The sequence below is a fragment of the Sceloporus undulatus genome, chromosome 1, assembly GCF_019175285.1.
Source record: "Sceloporus undulatus isolate JIND9_A2432 ecotype Alabama chromosome 1, SceUnd_v1.1, whole genome shotgun sequence".
NCBI lineage: Eukaryota > Metazoa > Chordata > Lepidosauria > Squamata > Phrynosomatidae > Sceloporus > Sceloporus undulatus.
In genome coordinates this window covers 164709680-164732764 of record NC_056522.1, presented here as the reverse complement: position 1 = coordinate 164732764, position 23085 = coordinate 164709680, and the positions used below count along the sequence as shown (strand labels likewise).

The window sequence follows — 23085 nt, the reverse complement described above, 5'->3', positions numbered from 1 at the left end:
TCCTCCAGTGCAGTTCTCTGGTCAGTGTCTGTCGGACATTGACCACAGAGTTGCACTGGAGGACCTAGAGGTTCCTAGAGAGGTGTGTGCCCCTAACCCCAGTGTATATGGAGGGACAAGTGTACACTTGTCAGCATTCTCAAGTAATAGCATTCAGCAAATTTGGAGCTATTCGGTTATAATGCATATCAAGATAGGCAGACTTGTGATCAACAGTAACATTTCACTAGATGTATGTGCCATGTAGGGAACTAGGTATGCTTGTTTTGTCCATGAGGACTATATGTGGATTTTAAGAGTGGAAGTGATACCTACGGGTCACTTCCATTTATGTATCCCCCCCGCCCCAACCTATAGCACCAAAGTTTAATATCGACCAAATCTGGGATGTTTCCCACTTGCCACAGAATTTCAATAGTGCAAGGGGGAGCCATAGCAAGATTTTTGTGGGGTAGGAAGGGGGAGTAATTGTTCTCTTGGATCTACCTAATTTGGCCACCCTTATTTTAACAAATGTTCTATTTACACCTTCATCCCATCATTTACTGGTAAATTTCAGCATTTCATAAAAGAATCCTAAAATGTTCAGCACTAGGAGGGAATGGAAACAAGAAAACCCTGTCCTGTTGAGCCCTCAACTCCACTGTTTCTAACAGTGGCTATTCAAATAGTTCCAGGAAAATGACTATGAAGACAACAGTGTCTTTCCGTCAAACTACCTGCCTACCAAAAATTCAAAGTTACATAACCTCTACACTTGAATTTTCTCTTTAGTTTACCAGGCCTCATAACATTATCCTTATTCTTATCATTCATAACTTAATCTGGTATTTTATAGCTATCTTAAGGCATTGGTTATCCCCACAGCTTGGCGTAGTATGCATTCCATAACTTATTTAGGTGTTCTATGAAGACACTCTTTTCTATCTGTCCCAAACCTAGTGGTAATCAGTTTCATGGATCTTATTTCCAGGTATTTTCTTGAACATATTAAGACTTCATTCAATTTATTGTAGACGTATGAACGAATTTATTGTGCTTGTAAGGATTCACAACAAGTCATGAAAAGTGGTGTATTTACTGCAACCACAATCAATGGAGGGCAAAATAATCATCATATTTTTCTTCCACATGATGTCCCATGTCATCTTCCTCAAGCAATCAGACCTGAACATCAGTGTTTGGCATTTCTTCATGATGCTTCCATTTCTCAAGGTTACCTGAAATAAGGCACAACATCTAACCTCGTGCAAATGGATTTCCAACCTGTGGTCTTCCCGATCTTTCTTAAATGCACTCCAGAGGATTTTCAAACCTTCTGGAAAAAGATGGGAGTGGGCAGAGAGGGATCCATTCCACTGGTGCATACAACCAAATTCAGTTGACTACAACCCAAAATTATGGGGGAAATGAAGGCTGGTGGTGGCAGATTTATTCATAACATTGTTAAGCAAGGATTCAGAATGATTAATAATTGGTGGAGTAGCACTGAGAGAAGACTAATATGGATTTCATCATAGCACCATGAAAAGTATAAGATCAGAGATGATCAGTTGGTTACATTTCTTTGATTACAAGGATGAAAGACGAATGCTGTTAACTTTCCCAATCAGATGAAACAGGTAAATAAAGCACTGTAGGATTCATGTTTTCCCACTGTTTATGAATAACACATTTCAGGGAAAAAAAATCCCCAAATTTGGTTGCTTAATAATTGATCCAGGTTACATTTTTTTCTTTTCTTTTCTTTTTTTAAAAAAGCAATAGCTGACTTTTTGTTTGTTTGTTTCTAGCGGGATTTCCCCAGGGATCCAAACAACTCTTCAGAGAAATGCATCTGAAGTCTTCTCTCATCTCTTCTCCTTCCAAATTTTCTGTGTCTTCTTTATCCTGCAACAGTTGTATACAATCAAATGGCAGCTAAAACATCTCTGAAACATCTTTTCATTCTTCAAAGCTTTTAAAAGTCTTTTTGACCTAATTTCTTTGTTAACCATTCCAGAAGTAAATTTGACAGAGAAATGAAAAAGAGCTGAGATTAACCCAGCAGGGAATAAGTGGCCCTGGGATCTGGGAAATAAACAGTGCTCTGCTATGCATACTCACTCAGAAAAACATCTCTATTAACAACAATCCTATTTAAGTCATATGTCCTCCCCAAATGGAGATGTTCATATGCAACTCCAGCTACATGAACAAGTGCATATCTATTCAATTCCATTCTTGGCAATGTGGTGCCGGATTGCTATGGACACTCAATCTACAACATATTTTGTCACAAATCTGTACCTCTTGAAGAGGAAAGATATCTTCTCACCACTTTTCCAGGCCTTCCCAGGTGTACTGCTTAGAAATCAGTTGGGGGCCTTTCAGGTTGGCCATTACCCTTTTTCAGCCCAGATAAGTTTTTTCCCCCAAAACAAGAAGTGACAGTCCGGTTTCCTGTTTGGAAATAAGACCCTTCCTGGCCTGGAACAGATGAGGTGATGTCTAAAAAGGCTTGTGATGGCTGGTAGCACCTTCCTGGTCTTTGGCGGCTTTGTAGACTAAACACAGGACCTCATCACACGAGGCACTTACTGCTGCCAAAACGTTCCCCAAACGCCACAGAAGTGCCAGAGGTGGGAACATCCATCATGCTTCCCGCTTTCCTTCCGTCGCTGAAGCATTCATGGGGAAGCCTTAGAGAAGCCATTTTTTAATAATGGGATCTTCCATTATTGAAAAAATGCCTTAAGTAGGCTTCCCCACAAACGCTTCCACACGGAAGGGAAGTGGGAAGCATGATGGAAGATTCCACCTCCAGCACTTCTTCTTCTTCTTCTTCTTCTTCTTCTTCTTCTTCTTAACCTTTATTTATGAAGTGCTGTAAATTTACACAGCGCTTAGTTAGACGGTTCCCTGCCCTCGGGCTTACAATCTAAAAAGACATGACACAGAAGGAGAAGGGAGTGGTGGAGGGAAAGGGTAAGAGGTCCAGCAGTTCCTCTCTACCTCCGAGGCCTGGACCAAGGCAAAAGGACTGGAGGGAGGGCAACATTTGGGGAACGTTTGGGCAGCGGTAAGTCCTCATGTGGTAAGGTCCAATGACATCTATACCTTGGGGTGGAATGAGTGGAAAGTGGGATTTGGACCTAGAGGGTCTCACAAGAAGCTCGTGAACCCACAACTCAAGTTGCCATAAAAACATGTACAAAAATGCACACAGTACCAAAATGTGCACAAAACACATATGCTAAAATGTGCAAAAATTATACACAAATGTCTTATATTGGGAATCAAACTCTTAGAACCCAGTATAGAACTAAGAAAGAACATGGTGGAATTCTGAGAAGCACAAAGAGAAAAAAGTGATTTTTCACATCATTATTGTACACTGAACTAAAAATGAAAAAGAAAAAGAAATGGGTCATGGTATAATGCTACACTTGTAGCTTTCCACAGGTCATTGCACCCAGGCGGTTGTCGCTGTCTACATGGAAAGCTATTTGCCAGCTAATTGTAGAGTACAGGCTCTTTCCAGTACTTCTGTCTCCTGTATCTTAGCGATGCTAATGTTCACAAATCCTGAGGCAAAATTATTAAAGGCAGAAAGAGCAATTAGGCAGCCAACCCCAATTAAAATACAAATAGACACTCTAATGAGAAATTAGGAATGATGGCACATGAGTAGGCTGTATGCACTTGCCACTACTATCGGAACTTTCCAAATAGGCCCTTCTGGAGATTATGTAATTTCTTATTAAAAATCTAGGGATAAAAATATCAGCAAAGTGAGGAAGCAGTCAAAAGGTCCACTTAGATTCACTTAGATACTAGAGCTTTTCTTAGATTCGGGAAAAGGTTGGGGAAATGTCACTCACTGCAGCTGGGAATATATAGCTGATGATGAGTATCAATAGTAGTCCATGAGGTTATGATCTTTCCATCATTATCCCATGGTAAAATAATGATTAGGGGAATTGTTCCCCACTTGTGTTTTGGAAAAGCCAACTGGAATCTTTTTTTGCAGCTTGACCTGCAAGCAGACACATCCCAAACTGTGGATCCAGGGTTGCTGCTGAGAGGCTTATCTAATGAAGGCCATTCCAAGGAGAACGCCAACCATGATGTGCCCTCTACAAGAAGGAGATAAGGTGGGATTCTTTTATAACAACAAAAAGTATGTGACTAAAGCAGAATGGAGCAGCAGGGTAGTACCTGGGCCAAACAAAGTGAGTGAAGTAGGGCAGAAAATCCAGCAGTCCTGATGCAAAAGTGGCTGGGTCACATCCAGAGTGGCAAAGAACCATTCCTGGACCTAATCCAGGAAGTAGATTTAGGTCCCCCCCTCAATAGCTGGAGATGTGGACTGGAAGGCGACTGGAACCTGGAGCTTCTTTAATTTCTTTATATAACAGGTAAATGAAAATTTTTGCCTCCATATTTTAAGTTCTCCCCATGCCAGTATTAAACACTCAATTGCTTTTGGCAATTTTCTTGATTAATCTTTGGGGCATAACATATTGAAGCAGGATACTTTCAGCAACTTGTACTATGGTGCTATAGATAATATTAATGATGCAATATCACCCAAAGCAGTCAGAGCCAGCACTGGAACACTAGAACTCCACATGAAGCAAAAGGGAGGATCTGGCTTCGGTTTCTGTCATTCCCTTTGCAAAAGTGTTAGTAACAGGTGGGTAAGATGAATGCATATAACTTGGCCATCTAAATATTACTATTTTCGTTTATTGCTTCCATCTTCGGCCAGTTCTGTAGCACACAATGGCTTCTGGCAACACCCTTATCGAAGACTGATGTCACAATATCCCACCACTTGAGTGATTCCTGCCTCCACATCCTCAGGAAATCATATGGCAATGTGCATAAGTCATTCTGTTCACATCCTAAGCATCTGCTTGCCAGTGCTTGCCATTAGTGGCTTCTGTGTCATGTTTGCATTAATTCAGTAATGAACAAGAACTGTGTATTTCTAAAGTAAATGAAGAAAGACACTTTGGTAAAATGTGGATTTGCATGCAGAAGAAAAAAAGGTTATTTACTGTAATTTGTGCTTGTGTCCTCAGAGTTGAGGCTATATAAATATTTATTGCCTGTTAAGATAAATGCACATAGCAACTACTCCTGACCTTTCGCTCTTTCCTCAGGCATTGCTCCAGCTGATATCTGCAAGAGTCTCAAGTGAGCTTTGGGAGGCAGAATTGGGCACAGTATTTCAAATTCTGTATCAACTCTGATAATTTACAACTTTAATTATAGAGGGTTTACCTATGAAACATCTTTCTTCTGACTGATATTTCATTGTGAATCTATCTACTAGTCTTTGCATCAGGTGATTAATATATTGGCCAGGAAATATTTCACTGTTGCTGTGTTTCGAGTTTTATCTGTACTGCGGTCTAGCTGACTCTTTCCCAAAGACTTAATGGGAACAAACTAAGATTTAAGTTCTAAAACTGAAACCACAGAAATGCTTTTTCATTATTTATTTATTTATTTATTGGATTTCTAAGCAGTGCCTTCAGCCAAAACTGAATTTCAGGGCAGTATATGTTTTAAAAAATTGAACACAATTCCATAGGAAAACAAATAAAGCATTAAGACTAACACAGTACAACTGAGAGAAACAGGATATATGGCTCCAGATTAAAATACTGTAGAGTAATTTAAAATGCTTGGGCAAATAAAAAAGTTTTAAATTGAGTCCAGAATGAAAATCATTGCTGATCAAAGGTGTTATCTCCCATCACAGAGAAAGCTACCATTTTAGTACAGGCATAATTCTTTCCTCCTATAGAAATAATAATAATAATAATAATAATAATAATAATAATAATAATAATAATAATTTATACCCCGCTCTTCAGCCAAGGCTATCAGAGCGGCTTACAATTTGTTAATTAGACATTTCCCTGCCCCCAAGCTTACAATCTCAAATGACAAGACACAAAAAGAGAGGGAATCACAGTAGCGAAGGGGAAAAGTCCAGCAGATCTGCTCTCCCTCGGAGGCCTGTTGGAGCTGGCTTGCCTTCCTCTCCATCTTAATATGACACTTAATATGTCCTTAATATGACACTTAAAAGAGCCTTCTTTGATGATCCATGGATCAGTCAATATGGACAAAGTTTCCCATGATAATCTTGCAAACAAGCTTGTAGAATGTGGGCTAGACAAGGTAACTGTTACATGGATTTGTAACTGGTTGACCAGCCGAACTCAAAGGGTGCTCAACAACGGCTCCTTTTCATCCTGGAGAGAAGTGACCAGTGGGGTCCCACAGGGTTCTGTCCTGGGCCCAGTGCTATTCAACATCTTTATCAGTGACCTGGATGACAGAATTGGGGGCATACTTATCAAATTTGCAGATGACACCAAATTAGGAGGAGTAGCTAATACCCCTAGAGGACAGGATCAAAATTCAGAATGACCTTAAAAGATTAGAAAGCTGAGCCAAAGCTAACAAAATGAATTTCAATACGGAGAAATGTAAGGTACTGCACTTAGGGCAGAAAAATGAAATGCACAGATATAGGATGGGGGACACCTGGCTGAATGAGACATGTGAAAGGGATCTAGGAGTCCAAGTAGACCACAAATTGAACATGAGTCAACAGTGCAATGCGCCAGCTAACAAGGCCAATGCGATTTTAGGCTGCATCAATAGAAGCATAATGTCTAGATCAAGGGAAGTAATAGTGCCATTATATTCTGCTCTAGTAAGGACGCACCTGGAATATTTTGTCCAGTTCTGGGCACCACAATTTAAAAAGGTTGTTGAGAAACTGGAGCGTGTCCAAAGGAGAGTAACTAAAATGGTGAAAGGTCTGGAAACCATGCCCTATGAGGAACGCCTTAGGGAGCTGGGGATGTTTAGTCTGGAGAAGAGAAGTTTAAAAGGTGATATGATAGCCCTGTTTAAGTTCCTGAAGGGATGTCACATTGAGGAGGGAGCTAGCTTGTTTTCTGCTGCTCCAGAGAACAGGACCCAGAGCAATGGATGCAAACTGCAGGAAAAGAGATTCCATCTCAACATTAGGAGGAACTTCTGGACAGTAAGGGCTGTTCGACAGTGGAACAAACTCCCTCAAAGAGTGGTGGAGTCTCCTTCCTTGGAGGTTTTTAAGCAGAGGCTGGAAGGCCATCTGTTGGGGATGCTTTGATTGTAATTTCTTGCATGGCAGGGGGTTGGACTGGATGGCCCTTGTGGTCTCTTCCAACTCTATGATTCTATTATTTTATGATTCGATGATTCTATGAAGGTGTTCCTTTAGATATCTGGGGCTCAAGTAGGGATAGAGAAGAAAAGCATTTGGTTCACACGATAACCTAATTTTACACTTGTAAATCAACATCTAACTACCCTTCAAAATTTTCACTTCTCCAAACATGCAATTTAGCTCTCCAATTAAAAAAAAACACAAGCAAAACTACAGATATCAGAAAGATAAAGTTCAAAAAAGCATCCTATGAAAAGGATTGTTTGTAAAAATGTGCACATTGGGCAAAATTATGTAGAAAATACATGTGTAAAATTAGTGTGTAAAAAATCTATATAAATTTTCATGGAAATTTGTGAAAAAAAATGTTTTTTAACAATTTTGGTTTCATCTGGACATCCAGATTTTTTAAAAGTAAGAAAGTGAAACAAACCAACATTGATAGTTTCAGCCATCCCTGGGACCAAGATGTTTGCAAATTTGAAGACAAACATGAACATATTAGATTTGGGCTGGGCAGAAATTATTCAGCCAATATCATTCTTGCAGACCTGATAACCAGACAACATTTTAGCAGCCAAAATCTATGCCAGTTAAGGTTTCTTGGCTGTTTTCAAGGGCAGTCCTGTGTACAGTATAACACATTACAGTAATCCTGGGAAGAATGAATCACAATACCAGAATATGGATCCCAGTAGTAGTTTGCATATTACAAATCAACAAAAGCTACTCGGAGGCACTGAGGCTACTTGAATCTCTTAAGACAATGTTGGATCCAGACACCCCCCCCCCCCAAGTTACTCACTTGTTCCTTTGCAGGACTACAGTTCCCAGGTAATGATATACTAACTTCCCAGGCATCAATCAATACATAGTGCCTCCATCTTGTCAGGATTCAGTTTCATGTTATCACCTCTCATCCAGCCTATTACTGAACCAACACAGTCACAACTTTCTCTCACCAGCCTGCTTTTTTCATAACAATCACATTAGTGAATCTAACAGGAACATACCAGTTTGAAAACACGGAGTATCACATTTTTCTGTGCTGTGCTGCAAGTGTGTTGCTTTGGCAATCTATGGTCCTTTCTGCACCGACTCTGTAACCCTGCCTTCCTACTGATGAATGCTTTACTCAGTGCATGTGTGCCTTTCAATTTTTTTTATTCTTTCCACAATTATGGGAAAACGATTAAAAATATATTTTATTGTTTAGCTGTAATTGTGCACTCACAACAAAATTAATTAATAATAAAAAAATCCTGAAAGGCAGGAATAAAAATATGACCTGTTGGGCAATTGAGCAGTGGAGTCAGAGAGGAGGATGTTATGTGATTAAATTCATATCATTGCCACCCCTCATGCCATGTCATTGCCGCCATATCATTAGTGCAGCAGAAGGGACCTATCGCACCATGGGGACTAATGGAATAGCAGCAATATTGGGAGCAAAACCGAGCTCCTTCGGCACTGCTACTAACCCAATACGTTTTGTATAAGGATGTGGTTTCTCCTGGAGAAGAGATACAGAGGAAAACTTCTTTCCTGCCATTAAAATCTAATGGCCAAACACTAATATGGGAAATGGATTGACCGGTTTCCATGGCTGGTACTTTGTCGTTATTCATCAGCCTTGGGGAAACAACTCCCTCCCCAGTTTATATAAGCTGTGATTTGTACTCAGCTATAGTTACACGAGTCCCACTGAAATCAATGGTATTTAGGCAGAATGCCAAAGTACCTCCACCCATTTCTTTGGAGTGTAGCCTACACTGGCAAAGAGAAATGGAAGATAAAAGATGGAACCACCACACCATGCCAGATTGCACTCAGGAGGATTAAAGGCATCATAAAGATCAATCTCTCAATTATTCCTAAGAAGGACTTCTAAAATACACACATCCTTATATCCAGCTGACAGAAAACTGCAGCTCCAAGATGCAGTCCATCAAAATGAAGTCTGAGTTGAGAAGGGTATGTTACAGAGGCTACACTGTTTTGCAAGACAACAAAGCAAAACATTTGTTCTTAGAAAAGGAGTAGTCAGGATTTCAAATCCGTGATGTGCATCTCCAGGCTATGAGCAGATTCACCAGTGTACACCACAATAACATGCTTTGCCTGTCAGAAAGGGTTGCCGCCAGGCTCTTGCCTGGCGACACAGAACAATACTGCATTGTGTTGAAGGTGTAGGAAGTCAGTTCAAGTGAGAATTTGGCAATCCTATTTATAGATAGGAAATTCTTGGATGTGATGCGAACACCCCAGTCTCATAAGGATGTGAAGGGAACTTCAGACAACTGATACAAGGTTGTGTGAATCTACTCTGAGAAACAAGTGATCAAAAACACCAATCATACAGTAAAAGGCAAGAGAATGGACTCAGAGTCATTTGTGGACTAACAATTAAAATTAATAGGAGCTGACTTCATAGACTCTAGACTGGAAGTATATTATGTATTAAATCTGGATGCTATTTGATGGAATATTTTATAATTCTGAATTGTTGTTATTGGTTTTATATTTTATCATGCGAATGGCCTTTGGCTTAAGCATTAATAAAGATTGATTTGATTTGAATAAATCTCATCACTAAGAACTATATCCTGGACAGCTAAGTGGTTTGGAGCACTAGGAATTGGCACAGCAGAAAAACCAGAGCTTGGAGAAGTTATTTTTTTATGACAACTTCCAGAATTTTTTGGCTAGGAAATATAGTCAAAAAAGTAACTGTTCCAAATTCTTCCCACTGGAATCAATCAAATGAGGATCGTAATCGATTTCCAGTGGGAACTAGGGGCATATATATCGAATCAGGATCTGGAGCTTATCGTAGTGGGAACGACCCCTCAGTGACCAAGCAGCTAACTCTTTTGTACAACCCAGCAAGAGTTCCAATAGGAGAGGGTTGTGTTAATGGGTCAAAGTAGGTCTTGAATTAAGCCCTACTTATTAAATTAATTGAATTAAGGCTTGGATTAAGTCCAATAATCTTGTAAGGTAGGCCTTAAACTCTGACACTGACTGCCATAAAGCCACAATGTAAATTTAAGTTGTATCAAGGATGGGAACCCAAATGTTTCCACCTAAAATCCATCATGCTAATCACCATACTGGACTGTATTTTCTATGTGTGTTAGCTGATCCAAATAAGTTGGGCATTACAGTATGCAAAGGGGAGAAGAGCGTGGAGAGACACTTAGAACTTGGGAAAGTTTTGGACAATAGTTCCTATAATCCCCCATCTAGCTATGGGACCTGCAGTCCAAACAAGGCAATGTTTCCAAGCTCTGTCAGATAAGAAACAATGCAATGGAATGAATATTTGTAGTCTCTTCATGAAGTGCCACTGAGGACCACAGTATGCGTGTTTCCTGAACTATACAGAGTGCTTCTTCAACAGATCATTTGGGATGCAATGAAACACATAAGGAGTTGAAATGGAAAACTGATCCCAGCTTGTCTTTACTATATTATTAATGTATCTTCCCATATATCTTCCCGTTGACAAATTTGAATCCAGTCATTTGTAAAAGCAACAAGAACACAGAATTTCAGCATCTCATTCTCAATATGTATGCACTAGTCTGTCTTTATTATGATCAAAGATGGCCCCAAGTCATGCTCTCTCAGCCTCAGAAGAAGACAATGGCAAAGAGCCTCTGAACAAATGCTGCCAAGAATCTCCCTCCTTAGAGGTCTTTAAACAGAGGCTGGATGGCCATCTGTCGGGTATACTTTGATTTAGATTTCCTGCATGGCAGGGGATTGGACTGGATGGCCCTTGTGGTCTCTTCCAACTCTATGACTCTATGATTCTAAGAAAACCCTGTAATAGGTTTGGATTAGGACCATCAAAAGTCAGAAATTACTTGAAGGCATGCAAGAACAAAAGTCAGTTGCTACTCCCCCCCCCCACACACACTGTTTAATTGCTCAGCTTAGTACTGGGGCAATAAAGTCATCCAGGACACTGAATTTCAAATGGAAATTCCTCTCCCCCCTCCATGTGAGAAATGAAAGATTTTAATTTTCTCATAATTCACCTGCGGGGAGAACAGTTAATATATTTCCCATCTTTCTTCAGGGATGAGAAAAATTTTGACAGCTACTTCCATTCATAGTAAACAGGCTGAGAGATGTTCTCTCTGCTGAGTAGTATAGGCTGGACATTGAGCACTCAACACTTGTAAAATGAGATGAAATAGTTGGATGTAATAGAAAATTATGGCTCAACCTGGTAAAGATCTGCTAAATACAACCTTGTTCTCTCTCTCTCTCTCTCTCTCTCTCTCTCTCTCTCTCTCTCTCTCCCTCTGTGTTTCAGCTAACTTTTTGATGTTCTGTTATGCTCCCCTGGCCATTGAATGGCCAAGGGTGGATGCAAGCAGTAAGCATCCCACTGTGTTCCTGCAGATGAATGCATAAAGATAGCAGCATCTTCCAGAACCTGGGATGGCATCCTGTTAGGGACATATACACATATAGATTTCCCTGTGTGACTGTCTTTTCAGTGAGTGCTGGGGGGGGGGGGGGTGGTATTCCCTTTGTATCTTCACAGTGCCCCAGGCCTTCTTGCCTGAGTTACTGAAAAGCCTTTGAAACCCTATGCATCCAATGTTTTGTGGCAAGCAGGCAGTATCACAAAAGCATCATGGGCAGATGTGAAATGATGACATCAGCACTGAGATCTGTCAGGGTCCTCTGTGGACTTCAATGTTCTATAATCTGCTTGTGTCTAGCTATGTGACAGAATCAGATGCTTCTGTGATCCTGCCCACTCCCCACACAGCAGGGGATGGTCATGAAGGGTGGCTTCAGAGGCTGCCAAATAAGTCAGTAAATGGCTCAGCCCATATGCATGTGGATATATTATGTTACACTGATTTATAGAGGATTACAGTCTTGCTTCTTCATTTGTCTGGCTGCAGAAACACAGTTGGATATTGCCTGGCTACCTATTACCCTGCGCCAGCCACTAAATAATTGCGTGTGGGTTTGTGCCCTTGTGGCAGGGATATAGATGTGTGGCACTGGCAGGGGTTGTTGTTGTTGGAAGTGCTAGATACGTTCATTTACAGCTAACACAAAAAGACATACTTTGGCCTGAAAGTCCGGGCTGGAGACGTCCGGTTTTCCTGCAGAGGGACACCGCAGCAGCCAAACTGCATGGTGTCCCTCTGCCCCAAAAAGGACCTGAAAAAACTGGGTTCTTCTTGGGATGCTGTGCACACGTCATGAGTGCGCCAATGGCGCACTCATCATGTAAGCAATGTGCAGCGATGTCTATATGCTACGCATCATTTACGTCATGATGACGGCCCCTGTATGGATGGGAGGTCGCCATGACGCCAGCGCCCATATGTCCTAGGGTTCTGGAGCATACAGTTGCTGTGCACTCCGGAACCCTAGAATTGGCCGGAGGACGGCGCTTCCTGCCCATCTGTCCTGAGCCATAGACGTAATTTGATATTACACCAGGATATGCCACCGACAGGATTCCATGTTTTTGTATGAACATTTTTTTAAAATGAAAAAGCCCAAAGGCCCCCAAGAGGGAAAAAAAACAATTTAAAAATGTGCTGAATTTCTTGTGATCTGTTCCAGTGGGGAGAAAACTTATGGCATTATTTGCTCTTGCAGATAAAAACAAACAAAAACAAAGATTTACATGCCTAATATCTGTGAATGTAAATATCTATGAAGTAAATGAAAAAGCTGCAGATAAAACAAGTAGCAATCGATTCATGAAAAACTGCTGATGTCTTGTAATTTGGGCAGAGCTGCATGGATTTCTTTGGCTCAACATTGTAGTCAGCTTGAAAAGTAATGCTGAACTGAGCCACTAATTTTTCCTGGAACCTAAATAACTCACAGGCTCTTCCTTTGCCCCTCTGGCCTTCTCTAAGGAGGACTTTATTCTGTATGCATGGTTGTGCATTTATGTTATGAGCTTATCACATGAACTTTAAAATTGGCTCCAGCCTTCTGGGCTGGAGCTGAGACACAGGATGGAGGCAAGGACTGCTACATACTAAATCGCCACCTAATCACCGGTTGCCATCAGCCCAGGTCCCAGCCGCGTTCCACCAGCACTTTTTTGAAGCCAGAAAACTCCCAACTTCTAAAAAGTGCTGGCAGAGTGCAGCTGGAACCCGACTTGGACCCAGGCTGATGCCGGCCGATGATTAAGCAGCGATTTAGCATGTGATAACCCATCCGACGTCCTGGAGCTGGGAGGCTGGAGCCAGTTTTAAAGTTCATGCCATAAGCTCCTGCTTCTGTCTGTTAAGGATGGAAAGACTATCCAAATGTTCGTGGGGGAGGACTGAGTAAGGGGCTTTTCAAGGATCCAAATATTGCAATGGGAGAATCTTCCTGAAACCTCTTCCTCATTTCTCTATGCCCAGTCCCTGAATAGATTCACCTGGCAGTGTCATGCAATGAGCAGGCATGGGAGAGACAGGAAAGGCTGTCTTTAGGGCTACTAGCATGGACACTCTAGGCATCTTGGAAAAGCCAAGGCTCATTTTAAACTGCAGAACTGAAAAATTCCTCCCCATGAGCAAGGCAATGGGTTTAATGATGGACAGTAACCAGTGTTTAACTGTCATGCCCACCTCTGCTGAATGGAGAACCTGCCAGATAGGCTTGGACATTGTGAGGTAAATAGCTATTCTGATTGGCTTTTTGTTGGTATAAGAAACCCATTGTTCCTATTGCTCAGACCACTTAAGAACTATTATCAGAACCTTTTGTAAACATATTCTGAGGTTCAAGAAGTGTTCTCTTTAATCGTAGACGACCACCTCTGAAGTTAGAAAGACCTTAAAAAACACAGAGAGAGATTTGACCTGCCCTGTTTTGACGTGCCTTATTTATTTACCTGTGTCTCCCTAGCCTTTCCCCGTCTCCAGTCATCTTCTCCATGTTTGAGGGTAAGAAAATCTCCCACTGCATTTCTAGGGCCCAGCGAGTAATGGAACCCTGATTACAAAGCCATAATCCAATGTTCCAACCACTACATTACACTGGCTCTTCAAATATCTTCTCAGAGGGAAGTAATACAGTTATCTACAATTTCTAAAGCAATGCAGTTACTTTTCTTTTCTTTTTTTATATTGTAAAAAGATGCAGTTACTTTTCTAAAGCAATGTAGTAGAGGTGACAGCATTGCCTATTTTTATATTGTAAAGGTGTGCTATTTGATGGATAGGTGAACAGTGTACATGGTGCCACAGAGGGGTGGGAATGTGAAGAGACAAGATATATTGGAGTAGCAGCAAAACATAATTGCACAGGTTTTAGACAGCATACATCAAGAACAAATTTCCCTGATCTGGCACTTAACAGATGTTCTGGACTACAAGTCCCACCATTCCTAAATAGTGGGACCCGTGTTCATGTGGAAAGAGTTAGGCTGGGGAAGGCAACTTAAATTTCTTGAAGAGCACAACTGAAGAGCCAAAATCTTCATTGTGGACAATGATGCCAATCAAAGTATTATATACTATTTTTTTCTGTCATCTTCTACATTAACATAAGTGATTAGCATATGGTCATGGTCTTGCATTAGGGATGCAGAATGTAATGATCTATATATGCAGTTCCCTACCTTCTGCAGCAGCTGCCAAGGCCCACAGAGGGCTCCTATGGCCATTTAGTAAATGGGGGCAAAGGAGATGAACTTCAGCATCCTTTCTCCAGCTGGAAAACTGCAGCTGGGATTAGCTGCTGTCCCCATTGCTTGGTGAACAGGCCTTTATGCATTGTCCAAGACATACACACATGTAACCCTGCCATACATATGCATGTATCACCAACAATATTCCAGTCATTGTGTCAAAACATGTCTCCTATCCAACATTAACATAAATGGACTATTTTTAAAGCCACCAATAGTTAGTCACATGTCCTAAGCTTTTTCTATTTGCTTGATCCCTTTCCCCATTGTCATTTCCTTCTTATTTTGTGTCATGTCTGTTTTAAACTGTAAGCCTGCGGGCAGGGAACTGTCTAATTAACAATAGGTAAGCAGTTCTGAGAGCCTTTGGGGCAGAAGAGCGGGATATAAATACACTAAATAAATAAATTAAATTAAAATTAACCTTCTAATCTTGGGTCAATATTTGACCCCATAGACCTGGAGGGTATTCTTGTAGCCCAGCACATAAATAGCACTGCTGATCTAGGCTGGTAGGTAGCCAGCTGGCATTAGCCATTAGCCTACTGACAATCTAATTTCTGTTTCTGGTAGTGCAAAAAATCTCCATTGCCACAGTGCTGACTGAGCCATTTGTCAGCCCTCTGCTCCATCTTCTGAACATCAGAGCTCACAGGCTTGCTTGCAGATGTGAGTCATGGGGCACTTAAAGATGGCTGTTTCCCTTCCATCAGAGTTCACTGAGTCGAGAGGCTTTCCTGGCTAAGTTTAAGTGAAGCCCATGGGCAGAAGGGACAGCACAGTCGGTGGGGGTTGTGAGCTTGAGTTTAACAGCAAGAGGCACATTTTAGATCATGCGAAGGAGGGAGTTAACCACACTTGACAGACTTTTGTTTTCAAAAGTCATGATGACTAGAAATAACAACTTGGGGCAACAATTTTGTATTCTGCCAGTGCCGGGAAACTTGAAATTAAGTGACCTTTCCTCTTCAGACAGAAATGTTGCACATTACCTAGAGCCATCATCTTTAACATTTACAGTGACAAATTAGGAGAGGAGGTTGGAGAGAGAAGGCACATCTTTCCCTGCTCTCAGATTCAAGCTGCTCTGTAGATTCTGCCTACTGGACTGAAGATTCGGTGAAGCAAGCAAGTATGGCAGGCAGGAGGGCTGCAGACATTTCCCAAGCAGACGGTTGGTTTCATCTGACCAATTAGGTGAAATCCAAGGGCTAATTCACAGCACAGGATGGCTAACCAAGTGATCAAGTGATCTTATGGGAGACTTATCTGTGCAGTAGGATGCATATTTCACTGCAGACCTCCAATTTGAACTTTGTGGAGGATAGTAAAGACCAGGTGTTGGGAGGGCCAGAGCCAGATGGGCTCTCTCTCTTACAGTGCTGGGAGAATATATGGATGTAACTGAAGGAACAGGTCTCCTGTCTATAAAGAAAAGACCTAGGGCTGCATCTACACTGCTCTGGCTGCTTTTTCTCTTATAATACTGGAAGAATATGTGGGTCTAACCCAAGGAACAGGCCTTTTGTTCATAGAGAAAGAACTAAACCACCAAATTACTGCAGTTCGACACCACTTTAACTGCCATGGCTTCATGCCATGGAATTCTGGAATTTGTAGTTTCGTGGGGTATTTAGCTTTCTCTGTCAGAGAGCTCTGGTACCACAACAAATTACAAATCCCAGAATTCCAGAGGATAGAGCCATGGCTGTTAAAGCAGTGTCAAACTGATTTAATTCTGCAGTGTGGCAGCAGCCTATGTCTCAAAAGACTCTCCCAGTTCTGGCATTCACTCCAATGAATCCCAACAATCTTTCAACAGTGTCAGCTATTGTCTCCAATAAGTAGACCATGTTATTTCTATGCACACAAATGCACACACACACACACACACACACACTCCCCTCTAACTGAAGCTCCCTCATCATACCTGGTTTTTCCGGCCTTTAGTAACCTAAATCCATTTACAGGTGGACCTCTACATTTGTGACTTTGACTTTTGTGGATTTATTTGTTGTTTTGATTAATATGTTTTCTCTAGGAATCTCTAGGTCCTCCAGCACAACTCTGCCAGAAGTTGACCACAGAGTTGTACTGGAGAACCTAGAAATCCCTAGAGAAAACACTTCTCAAGGCATTTGTAGGTGCTCCAGCATTATTCAATGATCAGCTTTTGGCAGATGTTGACCATAGAATTGCACTGGAGGACCTGGAAATTCTTAGAGAGGTGTTCTCTTGGGTAAAAAGAATAGTGGTTTTTTTTATTTGCAGTTTTTCTATATTCATGGGGGTCCTTCATCCCTAAACCGAGTAAACATGGAGGCCCCCCTGTATATTGTCCACTTCGCAAACTTAACAATTTTCTTCCTGAATAGCTTTAAGGGGTATGATATTCCTTCCCTAACCATGTAAAATAATGAAGCACGGTGTCCATCACTTCACAATGGAAACAAAATAGGACACTCTCTATTGAAAAGGAGTATGTAACAATTATGTGAAAAACCCAGGAACACAAGATAAAGTTTGCTGTTAGTTTCTTCCTCTGTTTTAATTGTTGAAACTGAGAACATCAAAGATTTGAGTTTTTTTGAAGCAAACTAAGAATAAAGGCCAACTCGTCACTACAACATTTATCCTTTTCTACAACATACTAAAAATAAATATAGGGGCTGCCTCCAGCCACCCCTTTTACAGCCAGATTGGGGCCACAGCACCCGCACACTGCAGCCCCGATCTGGCCTTTGCAGGGTGCAAAAAGGAGCTGCACCACAGCGTTATGGTGCTCCTTCAGCACTGCGTCATGCTGACGCAGCCCCAGAGGAGCACAGTGACACCGTGCACCATGAGTGTGGTGTGCGGTGTTATGCTGCCCTGCGGTGGAGCCAGGGCATGCGTTGTTTAGACACTATGCCCTGACTCCATCCCCAATCCAGTCCAAACTGCCGGTCTGCACAGCCCCATAGTTCAGTGTTGGTTGGTTCTGTTTAGTACTTCAGAAAAGCACTTGTAAAATGTAATTGTCTACCTTTATAGTTATAGCTCTCCACAGTATTTATTGTTAAAACCCACAGATGTTTTTTTATAAAAGCATACTCAACTTCCCCCTTTTCAAAACTGAATAAATAAAAAACCCACACATACTCATGTCTAAATATCTCAATGAAGTCAGTTTTTACACCCTCCCCCGTCTGTGTTCTGTGTTTTCCCATATACGCTCAAAGTCAACTTGCCAGAACTAGGAAAAATTACTTTGTGTAACACCCCCTTCTAGCAACTGTAGTCTAAAAAGTAATTTTTCCAAGCTCTGTCAGCTTGGTAATTATGACCAAGATTCTAGAGCAACTAACTAAAATGATCTTCTGGCCCACCCTAATCCTAACTTTATGGTTAACGTCTACTGCCAGCAACGTCTCTCTGTGTGTGTTCTCCTGTGGATCAGGATGCATTGGGTGGCTATTTCAGGCCCCCTCTCATGAGCTATCTCCAGTGCGACAGTTAGAAACAAGATCCTTGTCACAATTCCTCCTTGCACTTGAGATCATGGCTGCTGCCCAGTAACTCAGGATTGGGAGACTTTTACAGTCTTTACATACAGTCAGTGCTCCATATCCATGATTTTTTTTATTCACAATTCAAGCATCCACAACTTGAAAATAATCTATCCATCCATCCATCCCTCATAAAGCAAATTTGATCTTGCCATTTTATATAACAGACATCATTTTACTATTCATTGTATTTAATGGGACTTTAACATCCATGGATTTTGGTATCCATGGGGGTCCTGGGAACAAATTCCAGGAGATACCAAGGGCTCACTGTGTTCCCTACACTATTGAATAAATAGGGATTGTGAATAAAAATCATGTACAGATCTGTAACTCTGGAGTATAAGTTTTAACTGTGATCATGAATCCCAGCCAACAATTGATAGGAGAGTGATGAAGAAGCCCAAACAAACAAATGAAAGGCAGGCCTGTGCAAAACATGAGGGAAGAATAAGTAGGATTCACTTCCCTTTCCAAAACAAAATGCTATCCTCTCTTCATCTGGCATCCTAGGCCGCAGGGCTGAAATTAAAGCTAACCCTGGCTCAGGTGTCCCAGTATAGCTGAAGTTACCACATGACAAACATGACTGTGAATTAGATACCAGTTTCTGGAGGAAGGCAAAAGGTGGAGAACTGCAAGCTTTCTTGCAACCCTTAGGCCAGGCATGTTAGACTCAACAGCTTCCTGCATTAACCTTAATGCTGCACAGTTTTATGCTCTTGGCAATTCATAATTAAGAAAGGCATAAAAATCAATCTAAGCATATTACAAAGAAATTATTGGCCACTTAACAGCCACAACAGTTTTCCAAGCAGGCTGGCCAACTTGCTTAGTGCAAAAAGCACAGCAAAATTTTAGCCGTAAAATTATTGCGGTTACTTTTTATTCAACTTTCTCATCAGAATGTACATCACATTTGGGGATATTTGTTGATCATATATTCTTGTTAGATAGACTAATTATGGCATAAGCAACATGTTGCTTATTCAGCCCTGCCATAAATGTATTATCAGTGTCAAAGTCCTGGCAGCACAGTGCTTAAATGCCAGTGCTGCAACCACAACATTGTGAGTTTAAACTTGCAGGGCTTCAGGTTGACTCAGCCTTCCATTCTTTCATAGGTCGGTAAAATGAATACCCAGCTTGTTGGAGGCAATTGGCTTACAGACAGGGACGTAGCTAGGATTTTAGGAAGGGGGGGTCCAGACTAAGTGCCACCATTATAATGGGGCTTGAGTGCGGCGGCGCAGCAGCACACACCATTCATTTTTCTAATGGAAGGGGGGGGGTCCGGACCCCCAGATCCCCCCCCTGGCTACATCCCTGTTACAGACTGTAAACCTCTTAGAGAGTGCTGAGTTCATGATGAAGTGATATACAAATATAAAGTGCTATCGCTATTGCTATCTCAGCTGTACAAACACTAAGATTAAAGTGTCTCTGAACATATTCAGATTGTATTTCCTTACCACCAACCTATTTTGTACATCTGTTGAAATACAGGACCTATAAGTCAGAAGTGACAAACTGAACACAGATGTATGATATCCCTAGAGCTGAAAGTGAACAACCTTACATGTTATTGTCAAAACACATCTTTCTAAAAGTTAGCTGTTGACTGCTCCTTCAAAATTTCATTTATTTTCTAGACTAAACCAACTGATCAACCAGGGCATCTACGTCTAGTCCCAAAGTTTCCAGACTCTTTGCTGGTTTTAAAAAGAGTCCTGCTGCTCAGTGATATACAGTCTGCAAACTGCTATCAACCTACTTGGCACTTAGTTAGCTCAGCAGGAGGGAGCTTGTACTCCTACTCTAGGAAAGAACAAAAAGGACAGAATAAGGACAATGGAGAAGGTGTTGCAGTCACTCATAAGTCTGCCATGATTTAACAGACAGTTTCATTTGTATGTATATGTAAACAGAAGACACACAGGGGAGTAGCCAACCTCCTTGAAGAGATCCCTCTATCTCTATTTTTCCCAAAATAGCATCGATATTGCAGATGAGCATCCTTGATATAAAGATATTATCTCTTCTCCCTTCAATTCTGATTTGTTTTCTCTGGTTTTGAGATTTGCATACACATTAAATTTAACACTTAATTTTACTGGTTTTCTTCTCTATATACCCTTTCTTTAGATTAATTCATTTTCTCTCTGTTTGTGCAGGGCTGCAGGTTGATTCAGCCTTCCATGCTTTTGTAAGTTGGTAAAATAAGTACCCAGCTTGTTGGGGACAATTGCTTTACAGATAGTAAATGACTTAGAGAGCGCTGAGTTCACTATTAAGTGGTATAGACATGTAAGTGTTATTGCTATTGCTTTGTTATGGAGTTTTTGCACAATAATATTCCGTTCACATTAACAATACAGTACATATATACATATACATATCTACTCAGAAGTAAGCCCCAGTGAGTTCAATGGTATTTATTCCTAAGTAAATGCATACAGATTTGTAGCCTTGGGCTCCATACAGGCAGGCCAAAATAAAGCTACTTCGGGTCACTTTGGAGGTATGCTATTTAAATGATGCATGAGTCCTAAGAGGCCAGAAGCTGCACCAAAGCCACGGTCCAGTCCCAAGGATTGGAGCACAACTTTGGCACAGCTTTTGGCCTCTTAAGATGTCTGTGTCATTTAAACAGCATACCTCCAAAATGACCCAAAGCAGCTTTATTTTGGCCTGTCTGTATGGGGCCTAAGTGAGACATTCTAAAAGGCATGGATTTCTCTGTGACAATTATGTTCTTTCCAACTATATCTCTAACTAATTTCATTCCATTTATTTTCCACAGCTAAAAGCATTGTATGGTATTTTTCTTCTTCCAGCTTTGTTTTTGTCCTAACAAAAAACATGTGAAGCAGATTATGCTGAAAGGCTATAATTTGCTCAAGGTAAGTGTTATGGGGAAAAGGGAATTTAAACTGATTTCTAATATGCATAGGGCATAGGGTAGGGATGGACTGGAGATTTAATGTTTTCCTGAATGCAGTTCCCAACCTCTGAAGAAATTTTTGGGGAAGTAAAACAGGACATCAAAATCGCCTTCAGATTGCATCAGTTCTTTTTGTTGTTGTTGTTGTTGTTGTTGTTCCTGGCACAAAATAAACTGCAGTTTTTGAAAACAGCCTTGACAGCTTTGCAGACAGTCAAAACCTGCATTCACTGTCTTTTTTTTTTTTTTTACTACCCACAGAAAATTGAAGAGTTTCCTATGAGGTGAGGGGGACCTTTTTCAGTATATACTTGGGAAAAGTGAAGAAAATGCAAAACTAAATGGCACACTATACTCCTATAGAAAAGTGGCTGCAGCCTTTGCCAGTATGAAAGTTGCACAACCAAAATGTTATGCAGCAGGAAAAGAAGCCCAGGCTGGTTGAAGCCACAGACACACATGATTTTCCTGTGCAATATTGCTGGATTCTGCCCATCATTTTTGTTGTGCAACATTTTGTGTTCTATAATTTTGCTATTTTTATATAGAAAGCAGAAATGTTGCACAACAAAAATGTAATACAAAAGAAATGTTGTGCAAAATCAGCAATGTTGTTGACAATTCACTGGTGCTGAGTCTCTACTCCCAGAAGCCCCAGCTAGCATGTCCCGTGGTAAGGGATTGTGGGAGTTGTAGTCCAATGATAATTGGAGGCCAAAGTAATTTAGCTAGCAAGATCCCTGTCCTGGTTCAAACTACAGTCCCACACCTGGCTGGGGTTGGGGGGGGGGTAAGATTACAGAGCACACATACTGGGATTGTGCCTGAGCTTCAGCATCCTCATGTAGAAGAGGGTTATCCAAAGAGTGGTGCAAGGACTACACTGTTCTTTCACTGCCAGGACTGGAGGAAACCTCCTTCAGTTGTGCCCTCTCAGTCAAGCTTCAGTGCCGTGCAGTTTCCCTGCAGCCTTGAAAGACAGCCTTTGGGTGCCTTCCCACTGCTTTGCCTGTGTACTTGTGATTAACATCCAGAATTCAGATGAAAGGCAGAGAGAAGCTGTCAGCTTTTGTCAGATTTGCTCAGAAGATTTTTCCCTTGTGAAACAGGCACATTGTGAAATAAAACATCAAAACTCACAAAATGCCCTCGCTGCTAGAAATGATAGCTGTGGTGCACTCCTTGATGAGCATGACATTATGCGCTCCATGGACATAGTCCTCATTCATTTGTTGTGGGGGAATCTGGAGCCAGACAGCATCATTTCTGGAGCAGGAAATCTGTATTTTTTTCCCCAGCCAAAATTTACAACGTCTTGTTGTAGGAAAAATGTGCCTCTAGCCAGGTGAGTGATTGTGACAAGCGAGTGCAGGTCGGATAGTGGTTATGCTAGTGTGTCATGACAACACTTCAGCAAGGGATACAAGTCCTCTGTCTCACCTATAGTGTCTTCTTTTTTTTTAACTTTATAAAAATTGTTTTGGCAACACTCCCAAACACATGTACTATCGAGCAAATCCCACTGAACAAAGTGGGATTTATTTTTGAGTGCAATAGGATTGTGTTGTTTCTGCTTAAAGCCCTAAAGCACAATGTTCTTTTGGAGATGTTTAAACAAAGAAAAAGACAAGCAAATGAGGATGATTAAAAGCTACTTTCACCCCTTCTTGCTAGCTCATATGTTTGC

General features: G+C 41.2%; 1 protein-coding gene across 1 annotated transcript in view; it reads right to left on the bottom strand.

Annotated features, from left to right (window-relative positions):
* Positions 1-1174: 1174 nt before the first annotated feature.
* The window catches only part of VWC2L (von Willebrand factor C domain containing 2 like), a 78450-nt gene continuing 56539 nt past the window's right edge, over positions 1175-23085 (bottom strand). Inside the window, exon 3 of the mRNA XM_042446656.1 lies at positions 1175-1890. Coding sequence (XP_042302590.1) covers positions 1886-1890 — 5 coding nt within the window. The 3' untranslated portion in view covers positions 1175-1885. The remainder of the gene's footprint in view (positions 1891-23085) is intronic.